At 39.1% G+C, this 15,000-nt stretch overlaps 1 protein-coding gene across 1 annotated transcript in view; it reads left to right on the forward strand.

Moving 5' to 3' along the window:
• LOC133547080 (arylsulfatase J-like) overlaps nt 1–2,535 on the forward strand; it is a 20,332-nt gene extending 17,797 nt beyond the window's left edge. The window contains exon 2 of the mRNA XM_061892874.1: nt 361–2,535. Coding sequence (XP_061748858.1) covers nt 361–1,738 — 1,378 coding nt within the window. The 3' untranslated portion in view covers nt 1,739–2,535. The remainder of the gene's footprint in view (nt 1–360) is intronic.
• The last annotated feature ends 12,465 nt before the right edge of the window (nt 2,536–15,000 follow it).

Here is a 15,000-nt window from a genome sequence, read left to right on the forward strand (position 1 = left end):
CCAGTCCATATCAGATCTAACATAATAGTGAGTCCAGTCCATGGTGGGGCCAGCAGGAGACAATCCTGAGCGGAGACGGGTCAGCAGTGCAGAGATGTTCCCAACTGATGCACAGGGGAGCGGTCCACCCTTTGGTCCCGACTCTGGACAGCCAGCATTTCACCTGTGCCTCTCCTTCCACAAGGGAGAGGAGGGAAGAGCAGAGAAGAAAAGTAACGGCAGATCAACTGGTCTAAAAAGGGGGTCTTTTTAAAGGCTAGGGTTTAGAAATTAGTTTTAAGATGGGACTTAAATGATAACCTAATATTGCAAACATCCAGTCCATAGTGGATCTAAATTTGGCCTGTTTTGTCTTTGCAGGTACCAGATCCACACTGGGCTCCAGCACTCCATTATCCGAGCCACCCAGCCCAACTGCCTGCCCCTGGACAACATAACCCTCCCCCAGAAGCTAAGGCAAGCGGGCTACTCCACCCACATGGTGGGCAAGTGGCACCTGGGCTTCTACAAACGAGGCTGCCTCCCCACCCAGCGAGGGTTCGATACCTTCTTTGGATCTCTGCTGGGAAGCGGCGACTATTACAGCCACTACAAGTGCGAAGGTCCCAGCATGTGCGGCTATGACTTGTACGAAGGCGAGGAGGCAGCTTGGGAACAGGACCGCGGCTTGTACTCGACGGTAATGTTCACCCAAAAAGCTATCGGTATCTTAGCAAAACATGACCGTCGCAAACCGCTATTCCTCTACTTAGCCTACCAAGCGGTCCACTCCCCCTTACAAGTCCCGGCTCAATACCTGGAACGCTACAAAGGTATCGTGAATCTGCACCGGCGCAAGTACGCTGCCATGGTATCCTGCCTGGACGAAGCAGTCCGCAACCTTACAATAGCGCTAAAGCGCTACCATTACTACGACAACACAGTCATTGTGTACTCCTCTGACAACGGGGGACAACCGCTATCAGGCGGTAGCAACTGGCCCCTCAGGGGTAGCAAGGCCACACTCTGGGAGGGCGGCATTAGGGCAGTGGGATTTGTTCACAGTCCTCTTTTGCTGAAGAAGGGGACAAAATGTCGGTCTTTGGTCCACATCACAGACTGGTTCCCCACTTTGGTGACATTGGGGGAAGGGACTTTGGATGAGGATCTAAGCCTAGACGGATTTGATGTCTGGGAGGCTATCAGCGAAGGGCTACCATCTCCACGTCAGGACATACTTCACAATATAGATCCCATCTATATTAAGGCCAAGAACGGGTCTTGGAAAGTCGGGTACGGGTTGTGGAACACAGCTATCCAGGCGGCGCTCCGGGTTGGCCATTGGAAGCTGCTAACGGGCGTTCCTGGGTATAGCGACTGGGTACCCCCTCAGACCTTCTCCACCCAAAGACTAACGATGCGCTGGCATCACGAGCGAGTCCGCTGGGACCGCGGCAAGTCCCTGTGGCTTTTCAACATCACCTCGGACCCTTACGAACGAGTTGACCTCTCTGGACGCTATCCGCATGTTGTGAAAAAGATGCTAATGCGGTTGGCGCAGTACAACAAGACCGCAGTCAAGGTTCGGTACCCGGCTAAAGACCTGCGGTCGAACCCACAGTACAACGGCGGTGTTTGGGGACCGTGGCACAAAGACGAGCCGTTGGAGGAGGATCAGAACGATCTTTTCAGCAACCATCTCAGTGGCTGGGGAAAATGGCAGAATAGTAGAAAGATGCTAATGAAGGTGGAGGAGTAACTTGGTGGGGTTTTGTCATGAAAGTTTCTCAGGGATTTGAATTTAGAAGTTCTGTAAAATCCTCAAAAAGTTTAAGTTCTCATCGTTCTCTTAAGAGACTCCTTCAGATGTCACGACTCACGTCTCAAATGGAGTAGTTTAGACCGGCACTTGGAGCTACGTCAGAAGAGGCACAGGTGGAACTTGTGAACACCGCTGAGCCGGTAAAAAGAATATTTCCTACAAGAACTCAAATAAATGCCATTATTTTAGTAGGGTGTTATGTAATGGAAAAAAACCCTGCCAACACTACTTCATTTACTTTTTATATCCTGCTTAATAACCAAACTGTAACATTTTTATTGTAAGAGCGAACACTGAGGAACAATTTTTCTAGCGTAATATGTATCAGGATCAATATTATAGCTATTCACTGGATGAACAAGTCTGTTGGGTCAAATTGGCCTGGAAAGTTCCCAGTTGACGTGGGTAAGCACACCATTTGTTTCGGCAGAGCTTAGCTCCAAGTTCCACATTCGCTGCATCAAAGTCACTCACTCTAATGGCTTCCGTCAGCTCTGACGTTTCGCCCTCTTCTTCGTGCTCGCTTCTATAAGCTTGAGGTCATCCTCCGTATATTCAGCTTCAAAAATAGTCGTCTTCGTTGTCTGTTGCCAAATCTTCCATGATTAGAACATCCAGCATTTTGTTTCTGGAAGTAGAAAATCTAGCATTTTGTTTCTGGAAGTAGAACACACATTTGTTGCCTGAAGTTGGACGTGCGTTGCCATTGAAGCCAAAAATACATATAGTTATGAAGGTGTCAGTAACTACATTATATATATATATATATATATATATATATATATAAAATGTATGTTTGTGTGTGTGTATATATATGTATGTATGTATACTTACAGTGTGTATATTGTTATGGTGTCTTATTACATTTATTTATATATATATATATATATATATATATATATATATATATATATATATATATATATATATATATACACATACATGTGTGTGTGTGTGTATGTATACATCCATTTTCTGCCGCTTATTCCCTTTGGGCTCGCAGGGGGCGCTGGTGCCTATCTCAGCTACAAACAATTATATATTCATATATATAATATAATATATATATATATATATATATATATATATATACTTGCAGTGTATTTATTGTACATATTACATATTGTTATGAGGGTGTCTGTTACTACAATATACATATGTGTATATATATATATATATATATATACTTGCAGTGTGTATTTTGTACAAATTATATATTGTTATGAAGGTGTCTGTTACTAAATGTTATGTACTTGCAGTGTGTATATTTTGCATAATACATATTTCTATGAGTGTGTCTGTTACTACATTATATATATGTATGTATGTATATATATATATGTATGTATATATATATATATATATGTATGCATATATATTATATATATACAGTATGTGTGTGTGTATGTATGTATATATATATATATATATATATGTATGTATGTATATGTGTGTACTTGCAGTGTGTATATTGTGCATATTACATATTGTTATGAAGGTGTCCGTTACTGCTTTATATATATAAATAGTTACAGTGTGTATATTGTACATATTATTAGGAAGGTGTCTGTTACTTCATTATAATATATATATAATTTCAGTGTGTAAATTGTACATATTACAAAGTGTTATGAAGGGGTCTGTTACTATATATATATATATATATATATATATATATATATATATATATATATATATATATATATATATATATATATATATATATATATATATATATATATATATATATATATATATATATATATATATAATATACACACACATATATGCATGTCATGAAGGGGTCTATTACTATATATATATATATATATATATATATATATATATATATATATACATATATATAATATATATATATATAAAATATACACACACATATATGCATCCATCCATCCATGCATTTTCTGCCGCTTATTCCCTTTGGGGTTGCGGGGGGTGCTGGTGCCTATCTCAGCTACAATCGGGCGGAAGGTGGCGTATGTATGTGTATATATATATATATATATATATATACATATATATATATATATATATATATATATATATATATATATATATATATATATATATATATATATATATATATATATATATATATATATATATATATATATATATATATATATATACTTGCAGTGTGTATCTTGTCCATATTACATATAATTATGAAGGTGTTTGGTTTACATTATATATACTATTCTGTGTATGAATGGTAAATGGGGTATACTTGTGTAGCGCTTTTGTACCTTCAAGGCACTCAAAGCGCTTTGACACGATTTCCACATTCACCCATTCACACACACACACACACACACACACACACATTCACACACTGATGGCGGGAGCTCCCATGCAAGGCCCGAAAGCACGATCCATCAGGAGCAAGGGTGAAAGGTCTTGCTCAAGGACACAACGGATGTGACTAGTTTGGTAGAAGCTGGGGATTGAACCAGGAACTCTCAGGTTGCTGGCTCAGCCACTCTCCCAACCGCGCCACACGCATAACAAAAAACATCCGATTACCTCTGTTAAGGTTTTATATACACACTGTAAGTATATATGTAATGTAGTAACAGTCACATTCTAAATAACATGTAATATTTACTTACTTCTGTAATTTAAAGCATACAGCAGCGCAAACATTTTAAAAATGCATCCCAATGTTTGTTATTTTCCCATAACATTACTCATTATTACTTACTGCAGACTTTAAGAGAGCCAACATAAGAAAACTTCACTTACAGTACAAGGTCTGCTGTCATTAGGATGCTAACTGATAGACTCTTGTCATATTCCCATTTAGATGAAGAGTGACTCATAACCCTTGCAAAGAAAAGGAGGGCGGACCCAAGGGTCTTTTCGCGTCGTTCTCGCCATTTCCGGGGTCTAAATTGGCTATCAAAGTGTACCAACTTGTTGGATTATACCCTCAACCTTCTACTATCCAGGTGAGAGGCGTTATTTATGATCTATTCAGAAAACTTTCACAAGCTCTGAGGCGAGCAAGCAGCTCACCAGCTGAGGATGTCACTATAACAGCTAGTTAGAATAATAGTTTGTCTGCATTAGCGCTGATGATAACAATACTACTATTACCTAATGTAATATTGAGGTCACGAAATGTAAATGGAGTATTGTTGGCGCTTTTTGGATGGCAATTTATTGGGTTTTATTGGCGTATTAGAGGATCTCACATTGGCCACGCCTTAAAAAAAATACATCCGTCTTCTTGTCTCTCATAGTTATTGTGAAGGATTGGCAACATTCCAAAAAAAAGTGCAATTCCCCTCTAAACCTCCTTTCCGCTCGTTTCAGAGATATTCTCCAGTATTGGTAAATCACTCGCAACACGCCCACTAATGGTATGCTCTATTTTGTGGTTTGCACACACCATCTACATGTCTTGGTTGAATAAGCTCTCTGTATTCTAAGACCGATTTGATTAACCGATACATTTCAGCTCTTCCTTGTTGCAGTCAATGTGTAACAAATCCTTAGCAACTCTTAAAACCTCTTAAGTCCCAAGCTGTTTGTTTACATATTTTTTTTTAATTTCTCTTTGCTATTTAGGCTTATTGGACTCTAATTAGAATAAAAACTATGGATCATCTTTTGATATGATGTACTTAGTCCATAAGTTAACAAACGTGTACTTCATGTTTTGTGACATGCTAATTATTTTTACACTTTTTTTTTTTTCTTCCACATTCCATTCTATGTTATACTCTTCTGTAACCACCAGATGGCAGTATAAGTGTCCATATAAGCGGCCATAAGACCCCAATTCAGTAGTGTACACAATTTTGGAACTAAGAGCTAAAAGGTGCTGTCCACACATGTGGCCACTAAGGCCTGTAGAAGTTTTAATGGAGACCTATGATGATTTTAATTACATTTAGAACACTTGGTCTAGACCAGGGGTCGGCAACCCAGGATGTTGAAAGAGCCATATTGGTAAAGTGTTATAATGATGGCAACACGTGATGTACGTATCAAAAAGACTATGCGTCGCAGGCTGACGCAAATCTTGGTTGACAGAATTGTTGACTTGTAATATTTATTCTTTACATTTTTACAAATTGGAAAACATTAGTAAAACTTCTCAGAGGATGAGATAACTCCCGGAAATTATTGTCTTACAATGGCCAAAGGTATAGATGTGTGTGTCCAAGTTAAAGGAAACGTCAGGCCGTCTTCTTCTAACAATCATTGCGAGCAAGGTAACGTTTGCTGTGGTCTGGAACAATGTGACGCACAAACAACTATCAGGAATGTAGCCAATATCACATACAGATAATGTGTCATGAAACATGGAAAAATAAGCTAAATACACAGAGGACATAAGTAGAGGAAATTAAATGAGCTCAAATATACCTACAAGCGAGGCATAATGATGCAATATGTACAGTGGGGCAAAAAAGTATTTAGTCAGCCACCGATTGTGCAAGTTCTCCCACTTAAAATGATGACAGAGGTCTGTAATTTTCATCATAGGTACACTTCAACTGTGAGAGACAGAATGTGAAAAAAAAAATCCAGGAAATCACATTGTAGGAATTTTAAAGAATATATCTGTAAATTATGGTGGAAAATAAGTATTTGGTCAACCATTCAAAGCTCTCACGGATGGAAAATCTCACAATACATGGCCCCATTCATTCTTTCTTTAATTGATCAATCGTCCTGTCCCCTTAGCAGAAAAACAGCCCCAAAGCATGGAGCTTCCACACCCATGCTTCACAGTAGGTATGGTGTTCTTGGGATGCAACTCTGTATTCTTCTTCCTCCAAACACAACGAGTTGAGTTTATACCAAAAAGTTCTATTTTGGTTTCATCTGACCACCTGACATTCTCCCAATCCTCTGCTGTATCATCCAAAACTCGTCGTGTTTGGAGGAAGAAGAATACCGGGTTGCATCCCAAGAACACCATACCTACTTGTGAAGCATGGGGGTGGAAACATCATGCTTTGGGGCTGTTTTTCTGCTAAGGGGACAGGACGATTGATCCGTGTTAAGGAAAGAATGAACGGGGCCATGTATCGTGAGAGTTTGAGCCAAAAACTCCTTCCATCAGTGAGAGCTTTGAATGGTTGACCAAATACTTATTTTCCACCATAATTTACAAATAAATTATTTAAAATTCCTCCAATGGGAAGTCCTGGATTTTTTTTTTCACATTCTGTCTCTCACAGTTGAAGTGTACCTATGATGAAAATTACAGACCTCTGTCACCATTTTAAGTGGGAGAACTTGCACAATCGGTGACTGACTAAATACTTTTTTGCCCCACTGTACATACAGCTAGCCTAAACAGCATGTTAGCATCGATTAGCTTGCAGTCATGCAGTGACCAAACATGCCTAACAAGTCAATAACATCAACAAAGCTCACGTTTGTGCATTCACGCACAGTATAAAACATTTGGTGGACAAAATGAGGAGGAGCATAAAATACGTCTTTCTGTGGCAGCGTCGGTGAAAGTTATACATGTACAAAACTGTTGAGTCAAAGTCCACATGACGGTGAGTTCAAGGGTCGCTAAAATTAGTCGGACAAAACGGCGCTCGCCAAATACGCTCATCACCCTGTTAAGCAGTGGGCTTTCCAACAATTAGGAAGGTTTGTCCTCCTACAGAAATCATGTTACGACAAAAAACATTATTAACCCCGTTCTTTTTGTTTGTTTCCATACATTTTTGCAAAAGCTCCATGGAGCCGCCAGGACAAGTGCCGTGGGTTGCTGACCCCCGCCATAGATATTATGTTGCAGACATGCATTGGTGTAAATGTTGCGTACATTTTACTGCCACGGTCACTTTTATGACCGACTGTCTGCACGATGCTGGTTTTCTGGAGGCGCTCCAAGAGTGCTAATGAAACCACACCCCACCCTTGTTATCTTTTGAAAACATAACACTGTTTAAATATATGCATTTTTTCAGACATAGTCAAAAATAAACTTCATAAATATTGACTTGCACAACACTCCGATTAATACAAAGCTGCATAAAAAAAGTTTTTTAGTTTGTTTCGTAAACATAAAACATTTATTTAGATTACGTTACAATATTTGTGTATTTTTAAGGGAAAAGTTTGACGTTTTTGTGCACAGATTGGCGCTCAGTTTTATTCGGGTCTAGTTCAGATTTCGTGTGTGTAAAAATGGGAAAAAAAAATGAGAGATGTCCAATAATGGCTTTTTTTGCCGATATTCCGATATTGTCCTACTCTTAAATACCGATTTCGATATCAACCGATACCGATGTATATACAGTCGTGGAATTAACACATTATTATGCCTAATTTTGTTGTCATGCATCAAACAATGTAACGAGGTTTTCCAAAAGAAATCAACTCAAGTTATGGAAAAAAAATGCCTACATGGCACTGCCGTATTTAAAGGGGAACATTATCACAATTTCAAAAGGGTTAAAAACAATAAAAATCAGTTCCCAGTGGCTTGTTGTATTTTTTGAAGTTTTTATTTTTATTTTACCGGTCCCAGAATATCCCTAAATAAAGCTTTGAAGTGCCTTATTTTCGCTATCTTTGAAACCACTATCCATTTACCTGTGACGTCTCACAGTGCCGCCAATGTAAACAAACAATGGGAATACCACAGCTAGATATAGCGATATTAGCTCGGATTCAGACTCGGATTTCAGCGGCTTAAGCGATTCAACAGATTACGCATGTATTGAAACAGATGGTTGGAGTATGAAAGTATTGAAGAAGAAACTGAAGCTATTGAGCGAATAGCTATTGACGCTATTCATAGCCATTGCATGGCCGAATAGCTGCGTCAACATCGCCGGTAAAATGTGCGGACCAAACGATCAGGACTTTCGCATTTTGTGATAATGGAGCAACTTAAATCCATCGATTGGTAAGTGTTTTTTTCGCATTAAATGTGGGTGGAAGGAAACGTAATATAGTTGCAAATGCATCTGCAGGTTATCCATACATCTCTGTGCCATGTCTGCTTTAGCACCGCCGGTAAATAGCCTGTTAGCATCGATTAGCTGGCAATCACGCCGCGACCAAATATGTCTGATTAGCACATAAGTCAACATCAACAAAACTCACCTTTGTGATTTCGTTGACTTTATCGTTGCACATGCATCTGCAGGTTATCCATACATCTCTGTGCCATGTCTGTCATCGCCGGTAAATAGCATGTTAGCATCGATTAGCGTAGCATGTTAGCATCGATTAGCTGGCAGTCACGCCGCAACCAAATATGTCTGATTAGCACATACGTCAACAACAAAACTCACCTTTGTGATTTCGTTGACTTTATCGTTGCAAATGCATCTGCAGGTTATCCATACATCTCTGTGCCATGTCTGTCATCGCTGGTCAAATGTGAAGACGCTACAGCACATTCAATGGGGGTCTGGCAACAGACACAGAGCTGAGACCCAGTGTTTGTAATGTGTAGAAAATGAAAATGGCGGCTGTATTACCTCTGTGATGTCACGTTCTGAAGTCATCGCCACCAGAGCAATAAACAGAAAGGCGTTTAATTCGCCAAAATTCACCCATTTAGAGTTCGGAAATTGGTTGAAAAAATATATGGTCTTTTTTTCTGCACCATCAAGGTATATATTGATGCTTACATAGGTCTGGTGATAATGTTCCCCCTTTAATACTGAAGTCACAAAGTGCATTATTTTTTTTAAACATTCCTCCAAACAGCAGCTTGGAATTTGGGACATGCTCTCCCTGACTATTTTGCATGTGTGTTTGTAAGCCTTAAAAAAAAAAAAAACATATGTTTTGAGTAAAACCCCCAAGGATGCATTATTTCAGGCATTATTAGCCATTTGTCATGTGTGCTTTAGGAGTTATGTTTAAATAACTGTCATATTGAGTGTTTGCAGTTATACAGTCATTATGTGTAAAACCACATTTTTGTATTTGTAAACCTTACCAAAACGCCTGATTCTAGTAAAACCCCCATAGATGCAATATTACAGGCATTTTTCGACATAATGCATGTTTGCTTTTGGAGTTATGTTTATGTAAGTTTCATATTTAGTATGACAGTTAGACTGAGAGCATGAGAAGGTGGAGGTGGGCAGAGTTTTTAGGGTCGGGGGTAGCGTGGGGTGTATACTGTAGCGTTCCGGAAGAGTTAGTGCTGCAAGGGGTTCCGGGTATTTGTTCCGTGGTGTTTATGTTGTGTTACGGTGCGGATGTTCTCCCGAAATGTGTTTGCCATTCTTGTTTGGGGTGGGTTCACAGTGCGGCGTATATTTGTAACAGTGTTGAAGTTGTTTACACGGCCACCCTCAGTGTGACCTGTATGGCTGCATTCACTTGTGTGTGTGTGTGTGAAAAGGTTTATTTGCACTCTGTACTTCTCCCTATGTTCGTGTATTAATCCATACAGCGGAGTTTTCAAAAAATCCTAAATTTTACTTTTTGAAACCGATACCGATTATTTCCGATATTACATTTTCAAGCATTTATTGTCCGGTAATATCAGACTGCTCATATTATCAGACATTTCTAAAAAAAAAAAAGCTATATTTTTACGATTTTACGAACTTTTATTGGTGTGAACTTGCTCACTTTGTTGTGTTTGAGAATGATATTGCTGCATATTTGCTGGTGTTTTTTTTGTTTTTCTTCGAGGAACACAACGTTATGTTTGTGTTCAAACGTTGCGTGCAGAAAATAGTATGTTTTTTTTTGTTTTTTATTTTGCACAGCTCACATTCTTGGTTTATTTTCCTGCATTTTTAACGGTACTTCCAATGTCGACATGGACCAAAGTTTGGTGAAGTTTTTTTTTGAGAAGGGAACCGTTTTATCCGAAGATCCGCGGTTCACAATGACGATAAAATACTACTGTGATATCAGCAACCTCATAGACTATTTATGGGTTTTCTTGCAGGTTGTAGTTTTTTTTTCTATGGATCTTTATTGTTGAAAATTGTACGACATGACCATAAATGGTGGTGGAAATGAAGACATCACTGGAATGTGCATGCATTAATGTGATTTTTTTTTTTATCAGACAAATAAAATAAAGGATGTGTGTCTTTATTGGCATTTTTATTTTATTGTTACGATACTAACTTGTCCTTGTTTGCATCACCATGAGGTTTAAGTCATCAGAGTTTGTGGTTAACGTTGGGTGGGTCCAACAATAAACCCAGAAAGAGCAAGCGGGTCTGGATTCTTACAGAACCTAAGGGAATGCAAGGGGACCCGCAAAGAACCCTAAAGGCACTACTCTATATAGTAACTATTTCCTGAAACAAAGCACAGGATCTTGCAGGAAACATCTTTCCCAATTGTTCTTGCAGTATTCTGACTTCTTCAACCTCATTTCTGTAAAATAATGTAATATTTCTTGTAAAATCATCACTTGATTTGTGTTATTTTACTTCTTTTTATAGTATTACAACTTTATCAATTAACAATGAGGTTTGTACTCATAATTGTCCACAAACCCTGTTTCCATATGAGTTGGGAAATTGTGTTAGATGTAAATATAAACGGAAAACAATGATTTGCAAATCATTTTCAACAAATATTCAGTTGAATATGCTACAAAGACAACTTCTTTGATGTTCAAACTGATAAACATTTTTCTTTTTGCAAATCATCATTAACTTTTGAATTTGATGCCAGCAACACGTGACAAAGAAGTTGAGAAAGGTGGCAATAAATAGTGATACAGTTGAAAAATGCTCATCAAACACTTATTTGGAACATCCCACAGGTGTGCAGGCTACTTGGGAACAGGTGGGTGCCATGTTTGGGTATAAAAACAGCCTTCATGAAATGCTAAGTAATTCACAAACAAGGATGGGTCGAGGGTCACCAATTTGTAAGCAAATTGCCAAACAGTTTTAGAACATTTCTCAACAAGCTATTGCAAAGAATTTAGGGATTTTACCATCTACGGTCCGTAAAGTCATCAAAAAGTTCAGAGAATCTGGATAAATCACTGCACGTAAGCGATGATATTACAAACCTTTGATCCCTCAGACGGTACTGCATCAAAAACCGACATCAGTGTGTAAATGATATCACCACATGGGCTCAGGACCACTTCAGAAAACCACTGTCAGTAACTACAGTTAGTCGCTACATCTGTAAGTGCAAGTTAAAATTCTGTTATGCAAAGCAAAACCCATTTATCAACAACACCAAGGCACGCCGCTGGCTTTGCTGGGCCAGAGCTCATGTAAGATGGACTGATGCAAAGTGGACAAGTGTTCTGTGGTCTGACTAGTCCACATTTTCAAATTATATTAGTAAACTGTGGACGTGGTGTCCTCCCCAACAAAGACAAAAATAACCATCCTGATTGTTAAAGGCGCGAAGTTCGAAAGCCAGCATCTGTGATGGTATGGGGGTGTATTAGTGCCCAAGGCATGGGTAACTTACTCATTTGTGAAGGCACCATTTATGCTGAATGGTCCATACAGGTTTTGGAGCAACATATGTTGTCATCCAAGCAACGTTGTCATGGACGCCCCTGCTTATTTCAGCAAGACAATGCCAAGCCACGTGTTACAACACGTAGTAAAAGAGTGTGGGTACTTTCCTGGCCCGCCTGCAGTTCAGACCTGTCTTCCATCGAAAATGTGTGGCGCATTATGAAGCGTAAAATACGACAACGGAGACCCCGTATTGTTGAACGACTGAAGCTCTACATAAAACAAGAATGGGAAAGAATTCCACTTTCAAAGCTTCAACAATTAGTTTCCTCAGTTCCCAAACGTTTATTGAAGTGCTGTTAAAAGAAAAGGTGATGTAACACAGTGGTGAACATGCCCTTTCCCAACTACTTTGGCACGTGTTGCAGCCATGAAATTCTAAGTTAATTATTATTGGCAAAAAAAACAAAGTTTATGAGTTTGAACATCAAAAATCTTGTCTTTGTAGTGCATTCAATTGAATATGGGTTGAAAAGGATTTGAAAATCATAGTATTCCGTTTATATTTTCATCTTACACAATTTCCCAACTCATGGAAACGGGGCTTGTAGTTGAAACACCAAAATATCTATAAAACAAGACAAGAAGCAAGGAGTCAAGCAAAGACAGTTCAATTTAGCTCATGAGGAGAAACGTTTGGGGCTGCACACTCTGTTACAGTCTCCCACCACGCTCTAAGGTACAGCCCCTGTGCTCCTCTATTCAGGAGTTCCCTAGTTAACATCACTGAGGCTGCCTCTAAAGGGAGTGGTCACACAAATCATAATCAAAACGTGCTGGAATGCGCCCAAGAAGTAGCTCTTGGTTTCATAAAGGTTGGTGACCCCTGATGTGTGTGTGTGTGTGTATATGAATATATATATATATATATATATATATATATATATATCTGTTCGGCAAACCATGTATGATCTACAAAATTTGCAGGCAGCATACCCCTTTCTTCCCCTTTGAGCTGTCCTGGAAGAACTAAAATTCTTTTTTTTACAATATTTTTGGAACCTGCAAGCGTACTTCTTCTTCTTACTCGTCGTCGCCATGTCTCTTCTTCATTCCTCTGCTTCATCTCCGTTATGTTTTTGGACCTTACTACTTGCCGTAGTTTTGAAGAAATGCATGTTGGGAATCCGAATGTTGTCTGTCAGTGTATTAACACCGGCTGGAATAAACACAAGCTGGGAAGAAACAGACGGGAAGTGAAGTTGCACGAACAAGAAAGATGAAGTGGAGCCAAAATAAGAGCACATACACCAAAAAATAGTACTTTTGCAAGGTTGATGAAGTGACACCTTTTTTTAGTTTTACTTGGATTGCAAGCAACAGTTTGGATGTTTGGATCTGTAGTTTTTTCTCAACACGGGCTAAAAAAAAACGCTATCTCCCTTTTAAGTCGAGGTTACGCCCAAGCCAGAAATACTTCCATGCATCCAGTGCAAAGGTCAGGCAGGAAATGGGATTTTGGAAGGGAATTCCTCACGGTGTAAGACTAAACCTCTCAGCTGTTCCGCCTCTCTTTCCTCCACATCAATCTTCTTTTCCCCCTTCGCCTTTTCCCTGGAACTGTATACATTTTTGCTGCTGCTGCAACGCACCTGTCAAATTCCAGATGGTCTTCCCAGGAATCCCCCAAAGAAAGATTATAGGGGATGTTTGCCTGACGTATACAGAACAGGGCCAAAAATCTGGACACTCCTTCTCATTTCAATGCCTACTGGTCACACTTATCATTTCACCATATACCAAATAAAATGGCTTTGAGGTCGGTAAGCACAACCCAAATTATTTTTTTAACTCTACTAACTAAAGTACTTGGGTGAATAATGTAAACGCACTACACCGGTATGTTTTAGCGCTTTCTCTGCGTGCTTACTGACAGAAATGAGTAAGAACTTTACACTACTTTATATTAAAAAGGCCAACAGTGGAGGAATAAGGTCCCATAATAAGAAGATGGAGAAAAAGAAAAAGCTTATCGACTACAGACTACAATGGCGGATGTGCGAACATTTTCAGGACTCATGCAGATCCCAAATACAGATCAGCAGGTACCAGAAGGTACGAAAAGTTGTTTTTGCGTATTGTGAAACAAAACGGCAGATAATATGTCTGCTAATGGGTGCCATTTTGTGGTCCTTATACACACAACATAATAGTACTTGTATATCTGACTACGGTAGCCGTGATGGACCGACAATCTATTAAGCGGTGAAGCTTCAAAGTCGCACTAAAACATTTTGACAGATTTTTGAGTCCTATGTGTAATGATCTTTATTTTCAATGGAACATTTAAAAATTTGGTGTTGTATATCTTATGTGACTGCCATCATATTGCAGTCTACATGTATCTCTTATGTTTGACTGCCATCGTATCGCAGTCTACCCGTATCTCTTACTGTATGTGTGACTGCCATTATATTGCAGTCTACACGTATCTCTTATGTGTGGCTGCCATCATATTGCAGTCTACACGTACCTCTTGTGTGATTGCCATCATATTGCAGTCTACACGTATCTCTTATGTTTGACTGCCATCATATCGCAGTCTACACGTATCTCTTACTGTATGTGTGACTGCCATCATATTGCAGTCTACACGTATCTCTTATGTGTGACTGCCATCGTATCGCAGTCTACACATATCTCTTATGAGTGATTGCCATCAAATTGCAGTGTACACTTATCTCTTATGTGTGACTGCCATTGTATCGCAGTCTA

Source organism: Nerophis ophidion, unplaced genomic scaffold (genome assembly GCF_033978795.1).
Source record: "Nerophis ophidion isolate RoL-2023_Sa unplaced genomic scaffold, RoL_Noph_v1.0 HiC_scaffold_60, whole genome shotgun sequence".
NCBI lineage: Eukaryota > Metazoa > Chordata > Actinopteri > Syngnathiformes > Syngnathidae > Nerophis > Nerophis ophidion.